This window comes from Artemia franciscana, chromosome 9 (assembly GCF_032884065.1).
Source record: "Artemia franciscana chromosome 9, ASM3288406v1, whole genome shotgun sequence".
Classification (NCBI taxonomy): Eukaryota; Metazoa; Arthropoda; class Branchiopoda; order Anostraca; family Artemiidae; genus Artemia; species Artemia franciscana.
Window position 1 is genome coordinate 36,142,204 of NC_088871.1, and position 13,366 is coordinate 36,155,569.

Consider the following 13,366-nt stretch of genomic DNA (forward strand, 5'->3'; position numbering starts at 1 on the left):
TCAACTATTTACTCTACGGTCTTTCTGATTCAGGGGTCATTCTTAAAGAATTGAGACAAAACTTACGATTTAGCGTAAAGAGCGAGTCATTAACGAGGGTACAAACCCCCTTATATACATAATAAAAATATAAGAATATAAGAGTTTGTTACGTAAGTTAATTCTTAAGTTACGTATATTTTTTACTAATAGAAACGTTAGTTAAAAATTAAAAGTTATAGTTGCCTTTTTATGTAACCGAAAAATTGGAGGGCAACTAGGCCTCCTTCCCCACCCCTTATTTCTCAAAAGCGTCTGATCAAAACTAAGAGAAAGCCATTTAGCCAAAAAAGGAATTAATATGCAAATTTAATTTTAATAATCTGTTAATCTGATTCAGTACAAAAAATTCAGTAAGATTAGACAAGTCCTATGGTGGAGAGCCAAAATCAAACATGCATTAATTCAAAAACGTTCAGAAATTAAATGAAAAAAACTAGTTTTTTTTAACTGTAAGTAAGGAGCGACATTAAAACTTAAAACGAACAGAAATTACTCCGTATATGAAATGGGTTGTCCCCTGTTCAACGCCTCGCTCTTTACGCTAAAGCTTTTAATTGTTTTAAAAAGTAGAATTGTGTCAAAGAGTCAAACTTTAGCGTAAAGAGCGAGACGTTGAAGAGGGACTTTTGAGAGAAAACAGCTACGCGGCAGGCTTGTATATATTGGTTCTCATTGTCGATTGTCTTCTAACTGTAACATCTTTTTGATGTCATTGCGCGACGTCACCATAGGTTCGGTACAATCACCCTGGAAAAAATACGAATTTTTTCTTTAAGTCGTGACGTATTTAGATTCTTTGTGGCCAGAAATGTCAATATAAATAAATAAATAAATAATTTGTTCCTCGCGCCTCTCAATACAAAATTTCCACCTAACTGACACCTTTTTAAAACAAAATGTTGTGGCAGGGCGATGAGCGGATCGACTGCAGCACGGTTGCCATTTTTAAGAAAAATTGTCAACTAGGTCAGACCCCGGCAAGGCTACGCGGCAGCCTTGCATATATTGATTCTTATTGTTTTATAGTAAAGAAAGAACTCTACCCCATAGTAACTGAAATATTAAAATACTGCATTATATGCATGATGATGCATCACACATATATATATATTTTGACAAGGTTTTGGGGTATGGTGCCATATTTCACTGACTGAAGAAAAATCCATAGGCTTTCTCCTGTGTGGAATTATCTTTCAAAAAATCAGTCTCGTTAAGCAACTCCAGGATAATATTGTGAAAGGCTGTAAAAACTGTACCATCATGATCGAATTCTGATTCTTCATGGCTCCTTGATTGGGTAGTTGTTAAAAATGATGATTTTTTTTTAAGAACAGGATATTTTTGTCCAACCATCTGAACCATCGAACGTGACAATACCAACAAGATGATCCGAAAAATGTAAATTCAAATTGCTTATAATGAAGAACCTGGACCATCCAGTGTGACAAGACCGATCCGAGTCGCTAAAGCAAAGGGCATTGAACAAATGTCTGAGAATGATAAATGAAAATGGAGAAAAAAGATATATATGGTTAGAAGACATGTGCATTAAAGATCGCAGAGAATCAAAAACGAAAGTGAAGAGCAAAGAAATATGTAGTTAGAAAACAAGCAACAGTGATGATTACAACGAATCAAAAACGCAAGCGAGGAATAAAGAATTATGCGGTTAGAAGCCAAGAATCGATCAAACAAAGTATTTTAACTATTAGCTCCCGAGGCAACTTTCTGACTTCGCCTACAGTTAATAGAGTTAAAACAGAAATGCAAAAGGATATTTTATTTTCTAATAAATTTTCGGGGGAGGATGTAAGTATCAGAGACGCTCCTGCCTTTGTCTAGGTGTGGATATGACGAAATAATTGATTCTGATACCTTTTTTGCTCATTAGATTCACTGTTCCAAAGCAAAGGATGACTGGTCCTTATTGCACTCTCTGGCTGAAGGGCCATGAAACTGGGATCAGCACCACCGGTTTGGACTTGAGTTTAGTGGAGCATCCTTTACTTTTTATATTTACTGTTTTATCCTGTGCATTGTTTTGAAATATGAATTTACACCTTTTTCTCAGCTGCAGCAAGTCCCAGCCAAGTCCTACGAATTAGGACTCCAGTAAACGCTGTTTCAACTCAAGCCGTTCAGGTTATAGGCTCTACTTCAGGACCAGTTGTAAGGTTGATATCACCAAATGCTGTACAAACTGGTGTTGGCCGTGTTGCTTCTCAGACTCCAGTACGTCCTGGTGTTGCAACTCAAGGAATTGTCAGAACTCAAACTCCAGGTAAATTTTCTGTCATTTTCCTCCAAAATGTCAAGATTTAATACGTCTCTGAAGTATTTAATTATTTATTATTAAAAGTTCAACTGTTTATATATTAACAATATCTTTATTTGTTAACATAATTGGATTCACATCATAGCCTGGAGTTACATCTGTCAGGACTGAAGGCCGGAGCATTGCCTGAGCGAAGCATGTGTAAACTGGAATAACTGAAACCTATGCTAATTGTGGGGCTCATCTAGCATTATCATATGGCCTAAATTAGCGGAATCTTCACTCTTTTAGTTCTATAAATGGGTCTTTATGGTTAATCGTGCGTTCCATTCATTAATCCTAAAGGTTTATTTAAGGCTCATGTCCCTTAGCTCTTGAAAATTTGTCCAAATGGCGAATTATTTGGTTTGGGAAATACTCGTATGACAAGCAACGCTATAGTGTTGCCTATAGTAAAGAGGCAAGTCTTCAATGTTTTATTATTATTTCTAGAGGTGCTTCATATGGAAGTGGTGGTCGTAAAAACTTCTTAAGGGGGTTCATTCGATTGGAAATTGAGATTTTAGTGCCCTTTTTCAGAGTAAGAACGCTATTGTAAGGCAATTATCCCCCCCGCCTCTTTCTCCCAACTGCATCCAATAAAAATTTTGAGAGAGCAATCTTTTTGGAAACAGTTCTAAGTTCAAATAACTATACCTCTGGGGTGGAATAGACCCAAGAGCAAGGGCTGTAAGTTATGCCAGTTATCCATGGTTAAAATATAAGGTTTTTATGTATGGTGTAGTTGTATGAACTTCGGAGGGAGCTCATTTGATTGGAAATCGAAAGTTCTAGTGTCCTTTTTAAGAGTCGAAAGTGATCGAAGGGAAACCAGCCTCCCCTCCCTCACACCCTGTTATCTCAAAATGCATATGATCAAAATTTTTAGATGGTTATTTTATTCAAAAGAGTTTTGTTAGTTATACAAGTTGAATATGGTTAGCATATACGGTTTTTATGGAAGGTGTGGTTGTATAAACTTTAATTAGAAATTGAAAGTTTCAGTGCCCTTGCCAAGATTAAATAGTGATCGAAGAGCAACCGGCCCCTCACGCCCTTTTCCCCCCAAGTGCATTAAATCAAAATTTTTCAGATTGCCATTTTGTTCAAAATAATTTTAAGTTCAAATGTCTCATTAGGTTGACACACCTCCCCCCAGCCTCTAGGCAAGGGCTGTAAGTTTTGTAATTTGCCCCTTATTAACAAATGAGTATTATTATTGGACAATAGAGTATCTTTGATTCTGGGTCTCCAAGAAAGCCTAAGGTATTATGGTGAAACTTCAAGGGAATTCTGAGGGCTGACGAACACGGTCAAATCTCTTTGTGCCTGCCAGTTGTGAAAAGAAAATATCAGCAATATCTAAAGAACGACTGAGGGTATTTAGTTGAAAGTTTCAAGGCATTTTGAGGAGATTATGAAGAGAGATTTTAGGGTAACCAACCGCCCACACCCGCCTCCCTCCTTGCTCTTTTCAGGTCTCCCCTCTACTCTTTCTAAGTGCCCCCTCTGCTCAACGCGGATCAAAATTTGGATTGCCATTTTGTTCAAACTAGTCAAAAGGTCTAACAGCTGTGCTTCCGGGAATGCCATGCCTCCATAGCCCTGGGGCATAAATTGTAAAATATGCATTTAATGCATTTTTTACATGCGGGATTTATCGTTAGGAAAAGGGGAACTATTTTATTTTGGGTTTATGCGAAAAGACCAATAGCATTAAGATGAAAACTGTGAGAATCTTGTGGGATATTTTATGCTGAATCAAAAGACACTATGAGCATCCAGTTTATCAAAAAGGACGATATGCGATTTTCTTTAACAGCAGCTGAGGGCATTCAGTTAAAACTCTTAGGACTCTTAAATTTTCGGGTGTTATCGAGGAAGATGTTAGAAAATGGTTGGAGGACAACCAGGTCCCCTCTCATTCCCTTTTTAGCCGCTCTCCTGAAAATATCTGATGAAAATTTTGGAATAACCATCTTGTTCAAAATAGATGAAAAGTCAAATAACTGCACCTCCGGGGATGACTTAGCCCCCACAGCCCCTAGGACAAGTGTTGCAAGTTATTATAGGTTTCTAATATTTATATACGATGTTTGTCATTAGGGAAAGAAGCTGTGTTTGATTTCGAGTCTCAAAAAAGGCTAAAGCCCAGTGCCCATGGGACAACGGTTTCAAGACAACGGTTGGAAACTAGTATAATCTGCAACTGATTTACGACCAGTTTAGAACCAAAATGAAACGTGTCTCCGCCCACGGACGCGAGTGGTTGTGGATCAATTGTGTTTATCTAATTGAGCAGTTCAGTGTGGTAATCTATGTTGGGTTCCGACGAGGAAGCCTTTTTTAGGGTTCAGAAGGAATATTGGGTTCATTCCCACTTGAAAAAAAAAATGCAAAGTCTCGTCGATTCTTAGCAGCAAGAGAACTGTCTTAAACAGATAGGAAATTCATCGCATTTTACAGAATGTCGCATTTTACAGAAAGTTTATAGTTTTACAGCTCTTCATGCTTTTCCTACGAATTTCACGTTTAATTCCTGGTTTCACATGTTAAGAGTCAAAATAATTGGACAACTGCAACGTGGTAGCTCCTGAAAATGTGTGGGACAACACTCTGCAACGCAACTGTGACCATGGCTGGAGGCTCATACGGAACCAGTTTTAGACTGATTGGAAACAAGTCTCATCTGGATTGCCTCGTGGGCGGGTCCCCACTCTACTTTATGGACATTGTCACAAAACAGCATGTGCAATCGGTTACCAATTATAGTTTCAAAACAGTTGCCACGTGGGCCCTGGGCCTAAGAATGTTAAGGCAAAAATTTAGAAAAATGCGAAGTGGAATGTCAAACAAAATCAAAGCCCACTATATGCAGGAGATTTTCAGTAAGACACAATAGCAATATCTAAGGAACGACTAAGGGTCTTGAGTTGAAACTTTAAAGGAGTGTTGAAAAAGGAAGCATAAGCATCCGCCCTCTCCCCTCTTGCACTTTTATATTCTCTCCCTGAAGATTTTTTTTTTATTAATTAATACCGGTAGATAGACAGGTAAGAAAAGCATTTCAGGATCACATGACCCTTGAACAGGGCCCTAATCAGGATTTTTGTTGGGAGGGGTGAGTGTTACATGTATTTTTGTACGAATTAGACAATTTTTTTCTTCAGAGGGAGGTAGTCTAACTGGGTACTACTCCTTCCCCTGGATACGGTCATTTCTTCAAGAAACAATCTTCTTGTAATCTAAGTTTTATTTTGGGTAAATTAGGTCTCCTGTTGCATTTTTACGTCCTCTGTGCTGGTATAATTCAATTCCAACTGCAGGTAAATTGGTCTGCTTTTGTTTGAGGGAAGGGGGCACTTGCTTACTACGGAAGATTTGGAACATTTTCTCTTCAGGTTGTAAGTTTTTGCCTAATGTAAGTGTCATGGTTTAAAAGAGAGAAGAGGAGGGGAATAAAAACTATTTGAAATTATTAAATAAAGCAAGGTTTAGCCCATGTAGGTTTCATGGTTTGAAAAAAGTGGGGGGGGGGATATACTATTCGCAATTATTAAATCAACAGTTAAGAGTTCTATGTTTTCAATTAGTATTTATATTGATTACAGTTTTAAGAATTGGCAAAACTCAGTTGTTCTTTGAGTTCCCCAAGGTTGCTTGTTACTTTGCTTATTTTTATTTACTTTTTTCATTAATTTTTAATTTCTTCGCTATTTTGTTTTTCTTTGTGTTGGTCTTGTTTTTCTTTATGTATTACAAATTGTATTATTAATTTCGTTAATGCCAACTAATAGTTTCTCATATAAATCTCCATATCATATACATTCCAAAAGTATATCGAAGATCTAGACAATATTTAAGGTCGTTGGTTTTTTAAGGGGACTGCCAATTCTTTCTTGAGCAGAAACCTTGTATTTGGCCGTCCGAAGGTAAAAACGCGTATATACATGAGGTCACTTTCTGAGTTAGATATGCCACTGAATTTAGCTCAAAGAGGCCATTCGAATGGTATATGCAAGAACATCCTAATACAATCCTCTGCAAATTGAAGCTTTGTCTTCGGAAAGATGTATAATTTTGTGATAGTTATTTTGGACAAATATCAGTTTCTATCTTCTTTTTATATCCTTAATAGGCACTCCTGTTCGAATAACAACACCTGGCGGCACTATTGTACGTCCTGGCACACCGCAAGCACTTCAGGCTAAGCAAATAATAGTGCAGAACACTGGTCCACGAATTCAAGCGTCACCAACCGGTGGGCATATCATTCGTATGGTTAAAACTGGTCAGCCTATGGTAAGTCCTTGCAACTGCATTTTTCGACAAGTGATACTTGGTCATGAGTCTTAATTTTGTAGCTGTAAATTTCAGGGGATTCTAAAAGGGCCAAACCTGGTTAAAAGGGCTTTGGGGTTACGGGCTATAAGGACGTAAGGCTACGCACTAACCTTGGAAAGAATTCTTGGTAATTTTATATAGATTCACCTATCGGTTATATAGTATTTCCAGGACAACCCGTTCAATGATTAGTTTAGCCTAACTGGATAAAACTGTCTCTCTGACTGTAAAAAAGTAATGAGAAAAAAGATGTAGTCCTCACGCTTTAATGATAGTGCATCTGAATCAGAAATAATAGATAAGATAGTCATTTCTAAAGAAAATAGCCAAACTATTGAGTACCATGGAAAAGAATAAGAAAAAAATAGTAAATACACTAAACATGCAACGCTTCAATTTTAATTCTAAAACACTGCAGAGACAGAAAAGAAAACAGCTAAATCAAATCAACATATGATAGTAAGGGACCAAGTAAAAAGAAATAATAGGACAAGAGACTATGAGACTTTAAGCTTTACGACCTTTTTAGGCTCAGACAATGAAATAAATGGTGCTCAAATGCTAGAATAATTATTAATGAGGTTTATGTTGTGGACTCGTTGGGAGGGGTCCGTGAGACTTAAGTATTTGAATTGGGATGTAATAGAGGTTTTTTCTTTTCTCGCTATTGTTTTATTCTTTGCTTTTATGTCCTGTTTTCTAAAGAAAATTGGAAAAAAGATACTATATTTTGTATAGAAATATTTCTATACAAGTGCCCTTGCAACAAAAAATAGGCAATTAAAATAAAATAAACTAGATCTACATTGCATGGGCAACGTGTGGTGTAGCGACAACGTTTGTTTGGCTTCACCGAGTAAAGTGTTGCGAGAGCAACACTTTTCTTTTGTTTCCTCGCTTCGATTAAACGCTAAAGTTGTTTATCTATAAGGATCTTAAAATAAATACTAGGTACACCAACTCGCAAAAGTTGCAAACTTCTCATTGCAACTAGCAAAAGTTCCAAACCCCTCATCGCTGAAGATGATTATAGCCTAACAGTCGATTATTACTTACAAGTCCCCTACATGTCTTACCACTGGAACCAAACTAGTCTTACCATCAAATACACCGGAAACAAATAATAGATACATCAACTAGCAAAAGTTGCGAACCCCTCATTGCCAAAGATGGTTATGAGCTAACAGCCGACTGTTGCTTAAAACTCCCCTATATGTCTCACAACTGGTATCGGCCTATTTTTGGTTTGAGTGTCTACCGTACTACTGAAGTTCTCAACCCCTTTAAACTTTCAAACGGATATATCTCATGAAGGAACTTTTCTACCAAAAAATGGATCACATATACTTTGATCAGCTCATCAAGAGGTATCGACTGCCGTTGAAAATAAATCTATATGTCTTAGTTCAAAAGTTGACTTTTTTTGCTATAGGCCAAGTTTCGAACGTCATCACTTAGAAAGGAGCGAAGGATAAACTCTTAATTTCTTTAGCAATGAGAGAACTTTTAAATTTTAAGAGGTACATATGACATCATTTCTCTACCGCAATCCCAAGTGCAAAAAATCGAATGATAAACTCAGCCGAAATCATAGAAATGGGTAGAAACAATAGATTTTTGGACCCAGGCTAGACTTCTACGAAGAATTCCAAAATGCAAAGTCATATTGATCAGTCCGGCCTAAGGTCCATACTTTCTATAAAAATCGCAGAGGTTGACCCTTACCACTTTCTAGGAATAAGCTGAAATCGGGGTTCTAGAAAAAAAAACACGACAAAACCGAAGTGTTGCTCTCGCAACACATTAGTAAATAATGTTGGATGCCCCCTTTGTGAATAATTTGTTTATGTAAAGAGAAATCTATGACAGTTTTGTTCTTTGCTCTATCACCTTCTATTCTCTATAACTTAATTTGATTTTCTTAATCCATGGCTTGCTTATTTTACCAGCTCATGCGAACAAGTGCGTTTTGGCAGACTCGACGTGCGACAGTGATGCGTTTGGTAATTTATATGGTTTGGTAATTTATTTGACCCCAGGACATTGTATTATCACAAGCTTAAATTGCCTTGTTAGCTCCACTGAGATTGCTATTTTGTTATTTTTTAGTAGTCTATATTAGTCCAATTCTCTTCCAAAAGTAAAAGAACAAGAGCTAAGAGCTCATATGGCACTTGTGACGAGGCTAGAAGAGCTAAGAGCCAAGAGCTCATATGGTATGAGCTCTAACAAAATTCTAAGAATCAATAGATTGATTTAAAAGGAAAATCAGAGGCTTAATGCCGGTCAGGATTTAAAATAAGAGCTCTGAGTCACGAGGTCCTTCTAAATATCAAAATTCATTAAGATCCGATCACACACTCGTAAGTTATAAATACCTAATTTTTTCTATTTTTTTCTCCCTTTAGCCCCCCAGATGGTCGAATCTGGAAAAACGACTTTATCAAGTCAATTTGTGCAGCTCCTGACACACCTACCAATTTTCATCGTCCTAGCACGCCCAGAAGCACCAAACTCGCCAAATCACTGAACCCCTCCTCCCAACTCCCCCATAGAGAGCGAATCCAATACGGTTACGTCAATCACGTATCAAGGACATTTGCTTATTCTGTCCACCAAGCTTCATCCCGATTCCTCCACTCCAAGTGTTTTCCAAGATTTCCCCCTCCAACTCCCTCCAATGTCAAAAGATCTGGCCGGGATTTGAAATAAGAGCTTTGAGACATGAATTCCTTATAAATATCAAATTTCATTATGATCCGATCACATATTCGTAAGATAAAAATATCCAAATTTTCACGTTTTCCAAGAATTCCGGTTTCCCCCTCCAACTCCCCCCCCCAATGTCACAGGATCTGGTCGGAATTTAAAATTAGAGCTTTAAAGCACAAAATCCTTCTAAATATCAAATTTCATTAAGATCTGGTCACCCTTTCGTAAGTTACAAATACTTCAGTTTTCAAAATTACCCCTCCCCCCCCCCCAACTCCACCAAAGAGAACAGATCCTGTCGGGTTATTTCAGTCACGTATCTTAGACAGGTTTGTATTCTTCCCATCCAGTTTCATCCTGATCTCTCCGCTTTAAGTATTTTCTAAGATTTCTGGTCCCCCCAATGACGCTGGATCCGGTTGAGATTTAAAATAAGAGATCTGAGTTACGAGGTCTTTCTAAATAAGAAGTTTCATGAAGATCCGATCACTCCTTCGTAAGTTAAAAATACGTCATTTTTTTTTAATTTTTCAGAATTAATCCCCCCCCCCAATAGAGCGGATCCGTTCCAATTATGTTAATCACGTATCTAAGACTTCTGCTTATTTTCCCACCAAGTTTCATCCCGATCCCTCCAATCTAAGCGTTTCCCATGATTTTAGGTTCCCCCACCTCAAACTCCCCAATTGTCGCCAGATTTGGTCGGGATTTAAAATAAGAGCTTTGAGATACGATATCCTTCTAAATATCAAATTTCGTTGAGATCCGATCACCCGTTCGTAAGTTAAAAGTACCTTATTTTTTCTTATGTTTCAGTATCACCCCCCCTCCCAACTACCCCAAAGAGAGCGGATCCGTTCCGGTTATGTCAATCATGTATCTAGGACTTGTGTTTATTTTTCCCACCAAGTTTCATCCCGATCCCTCCATTCTAAGTGTTTTCAAAGATTTTAGGTTTCCCCCTCCCAAATCCCCCCCAATGTCATCAGATCCGGTCGGGGTTTAAAATAACCGCTCTGAGACACGATATCCTTCCAAACATCAAATTTCATTAAAATCTGATCAACCGTTCGTAAGTTAAAAATACTTCTATTTTTTCGAATTAACGGGCCCCCACTCCTCCCTCCCCCAGATGGTCAAATCGGGAAAATACCATTTCTAATTTAATCTGGTCCGGTCCCTGATACACCTGCCAAATTTCATCGTCCTAGTTTACCTGGAAGTGCCTAAATTAGCACAACCGGGACCGACAGACCGACAGAATTGGCGATTGCTATATGTCACTTGGTTAACACCAAGTGCCATAAAAACTGATAGCTGGACTTGAAAAAGATGTCCTTGTTTGGTTGCGAAATATTCTGCTTGGATTTTGCTTATCTTAAAGACAGTCTGTCATTAATGCAGTATTTATGTATGGTTTGTTCCTTAGTCGGGAAAACACTCGGCTGTTTCGCTAAACAGTTGACCAAAATATGAGAGTCTATAGTTTATTTTTAGCCAATATTAGTTAGTAATGGGCCTACATATTTCACTGGCTGTTGCTAGCAATAAATAACTAGTTTCTGTAAATAACAATTAGTGAAAGTTATTTAAAACTCGAAGCTTAATACTGAGAAATCCCCAACATCATCTAGTGTTGACAACTTTGCCCGTCCTTTTTTTAAAGCCTTTTTCAAGCTGCCAAAGGATTTTTAACACTATGGTAGCAGTGGGGATTGATCTTCTGTTGGGCAATACGGGGCCCAGGGTTTGATTCCCGCTATATGTTTTTTTTTTATTTAAGCTGCTGGATACTTGTCTTATTTGGTACGTTTAAACGTTTATGATGATAAGAAAAGAAGAATTTCGTCACTAGTAGTCCTGCCAGCTTAAAATCAACTAGCTTAATTCGATTTCCGAAATTTCCTGAAGCTAATTTCCGAATATTCTATATTATATTATAGGCAGTGTGTTTTTTGTTTGTTTTTCTTCTTTTTTTTTGTCTTTTATCTTTATACTCTCAACTTGGTAGGTTAATAAAATTTTAGAATTGAATTCTCAAGGAAAGGCTAATTTCTGGAGACTGAAGTTTGACCTATTGAAAAAATAATTGGAATAATTCTTGGGAAAAGGTTATTAATTATTATCCTGTAGAAAACTTTCAAGTTTCTTCTTTTTTGATGCATTTGCCTTCGACAACAGCACTGTCAGTTGAGCTAAAAGTTTCAAACCCTGTCTTGGGTTTAATAAAGCTTACAACAACGACGAGGATTTAAATTAAATCAACGAAATAGAAATTAACCATGAAAGGCCAGTAATTTTGTACTCTCTCTAGAGATCTTTCTTGGAAGCACCGAAAAAAAAAAAAAAAAAAAATGATGAAGAGCAAAATAAATGCAAACGTATATACTAAAACCAAGTGAGCGATAAAATGTCCGCAAATTTTATTGGGTTGTACGCGAAATTTTGTCATGTGTTCGGAAATCTGAAACGGGAATTAATAAAAAATAAAATATTGAATTAATATAAATCAATATTCTAGGAGCAAATATGAAAGCTATTAACATGGAACTAGTTTTTTTTTTTTTTCTTAAATGCAAGTCTTCATAAAAATTATAGGCTATTTCTTGCAAACAGATTCAAAATCATTGTTTTTAGTCTCCTTTAAGGCTTTGAAAGCATCAGATATGTACAACGGTTTTGGGCACGACAGTAAGGACCCCCTCCCACTACAAAAAAGATTTACTTTTGTCGTTTATGTATTGACTTTTTAGGCTGCTCAACAACGGCCTGGGATTCCGAGGGTTGTGAATCCTGGTCAACAAGGAGTTACACGAATGCTGCGCCCTACTGGAACCGTTATTCAGGGACAGGGAGGAGCAAAACAAATTATTGTCCAACAGCCTCCTGGAGGTCAGTTTAAATTTCTATTATTGCATCATTTTCTTTAATGCAAAAGAGGATGGTCCTTATTTCAATTTTCTGGAAACAAAAAGTTCCCTTCTCTTGAAGTTAAACCCAAAGAGTACTAAGTACGAAATTATCTTCGATTCCTCAAAAAAAATCTTTTTTTTATGTTATGATTCGTCTTCTGATTTTGTCACCCGAAAAACAGTCTAAACATTTAAATAAATTGTAGGTTTCATGCTGTATATATTTATTAACATTTAGTTTTTGGTATTTTCCCTCAATCCTTGTGCTGTTTCGTTAATCAGATGTAAAGATATACATATCAGTTTTATATAAACTTATGTAATGTTTTCTAATGCTAATTTTTATCTTTCAGCATATTATAAATTATTTTTGAGAAAGTATTGTTTTTGTTTTTTTTTACCTTTATGAAGGTGGGTGGGGATGGGATATTGGGGAAATCCCACTTCCTTGCTTTGGAATATTGGGACACAGAAATATACTCTCATCCTTTGATCTTTTTTCCTTTCAAGAACCCTTGCGTGCAGATCAATGGCCTATGTAGTGCAGGTACTGATCTCATTCGGCCTGGAATGATATATCCCCCCCCCCCCCGATTTGTCTGGGTACCCATTTGTAGCTATGCCAACTCAGGCTGAGTTTACCGAGTTTCACCGCTGACCTCCATCCCAGAATTGAGTCTTCATCTGACTTGCGTGCGGAGAGGTGCTGTTCAAATTCTAATTTATTTACACGCTTTGGTGCTGTATTTATTTACACGCTGTGGTGCTGTTTGACATTTGTATGTCTAATTTATATTTTTTTTATAAATATAAAAATGATGATTATTTTGGATATTGAATTTCCGCACAGCAGGAAGAGAATTTCTGTGGTTTTTACCCATGGCGAAGACGGGTTGGTCGGGTTCGAGGTAGCCCTCCTCCCTATCAGCCTAGTGCACAGCACCTAGTCTTTCCAAGTTAGTTATGCCTAAATATTGCTGTCCTGAATGTAGAAACCCAGCAACTAGTGGGACGGTTCAGTGCCCCAAATGCAGTCAATGGT

General features: G+C 37.3%; 1 protein-coding gene across 1 annotated transcript in view; it reads left to right on the forward strand.

Annotated features, from left to right (window-relative positions):
- Positions 1–13,366, forward strand: part of LOC136031352 (host cell factor 1-like) — a 97,017-nt gene that overhangs the window by 37,180 nt on the left and 46,471 nt on the right. Inside the window, exons 7-9 of the mRNA XM_065710849.1 lie at positions 2,114–2,323; positions 6,495–6,658; positions 12,166–12,304. Coding sequence (XP_065566921.1) covers positions 2,114–2,323; positions 6,495–6,658; positions 12,166–12,304 — 513 coding nt within the window. The remainder of the gene's footprint in view (positions 1–2,113; positions 2,324–6,494; positions 6,659–12,165; positions 12,305–13,366) is intronic.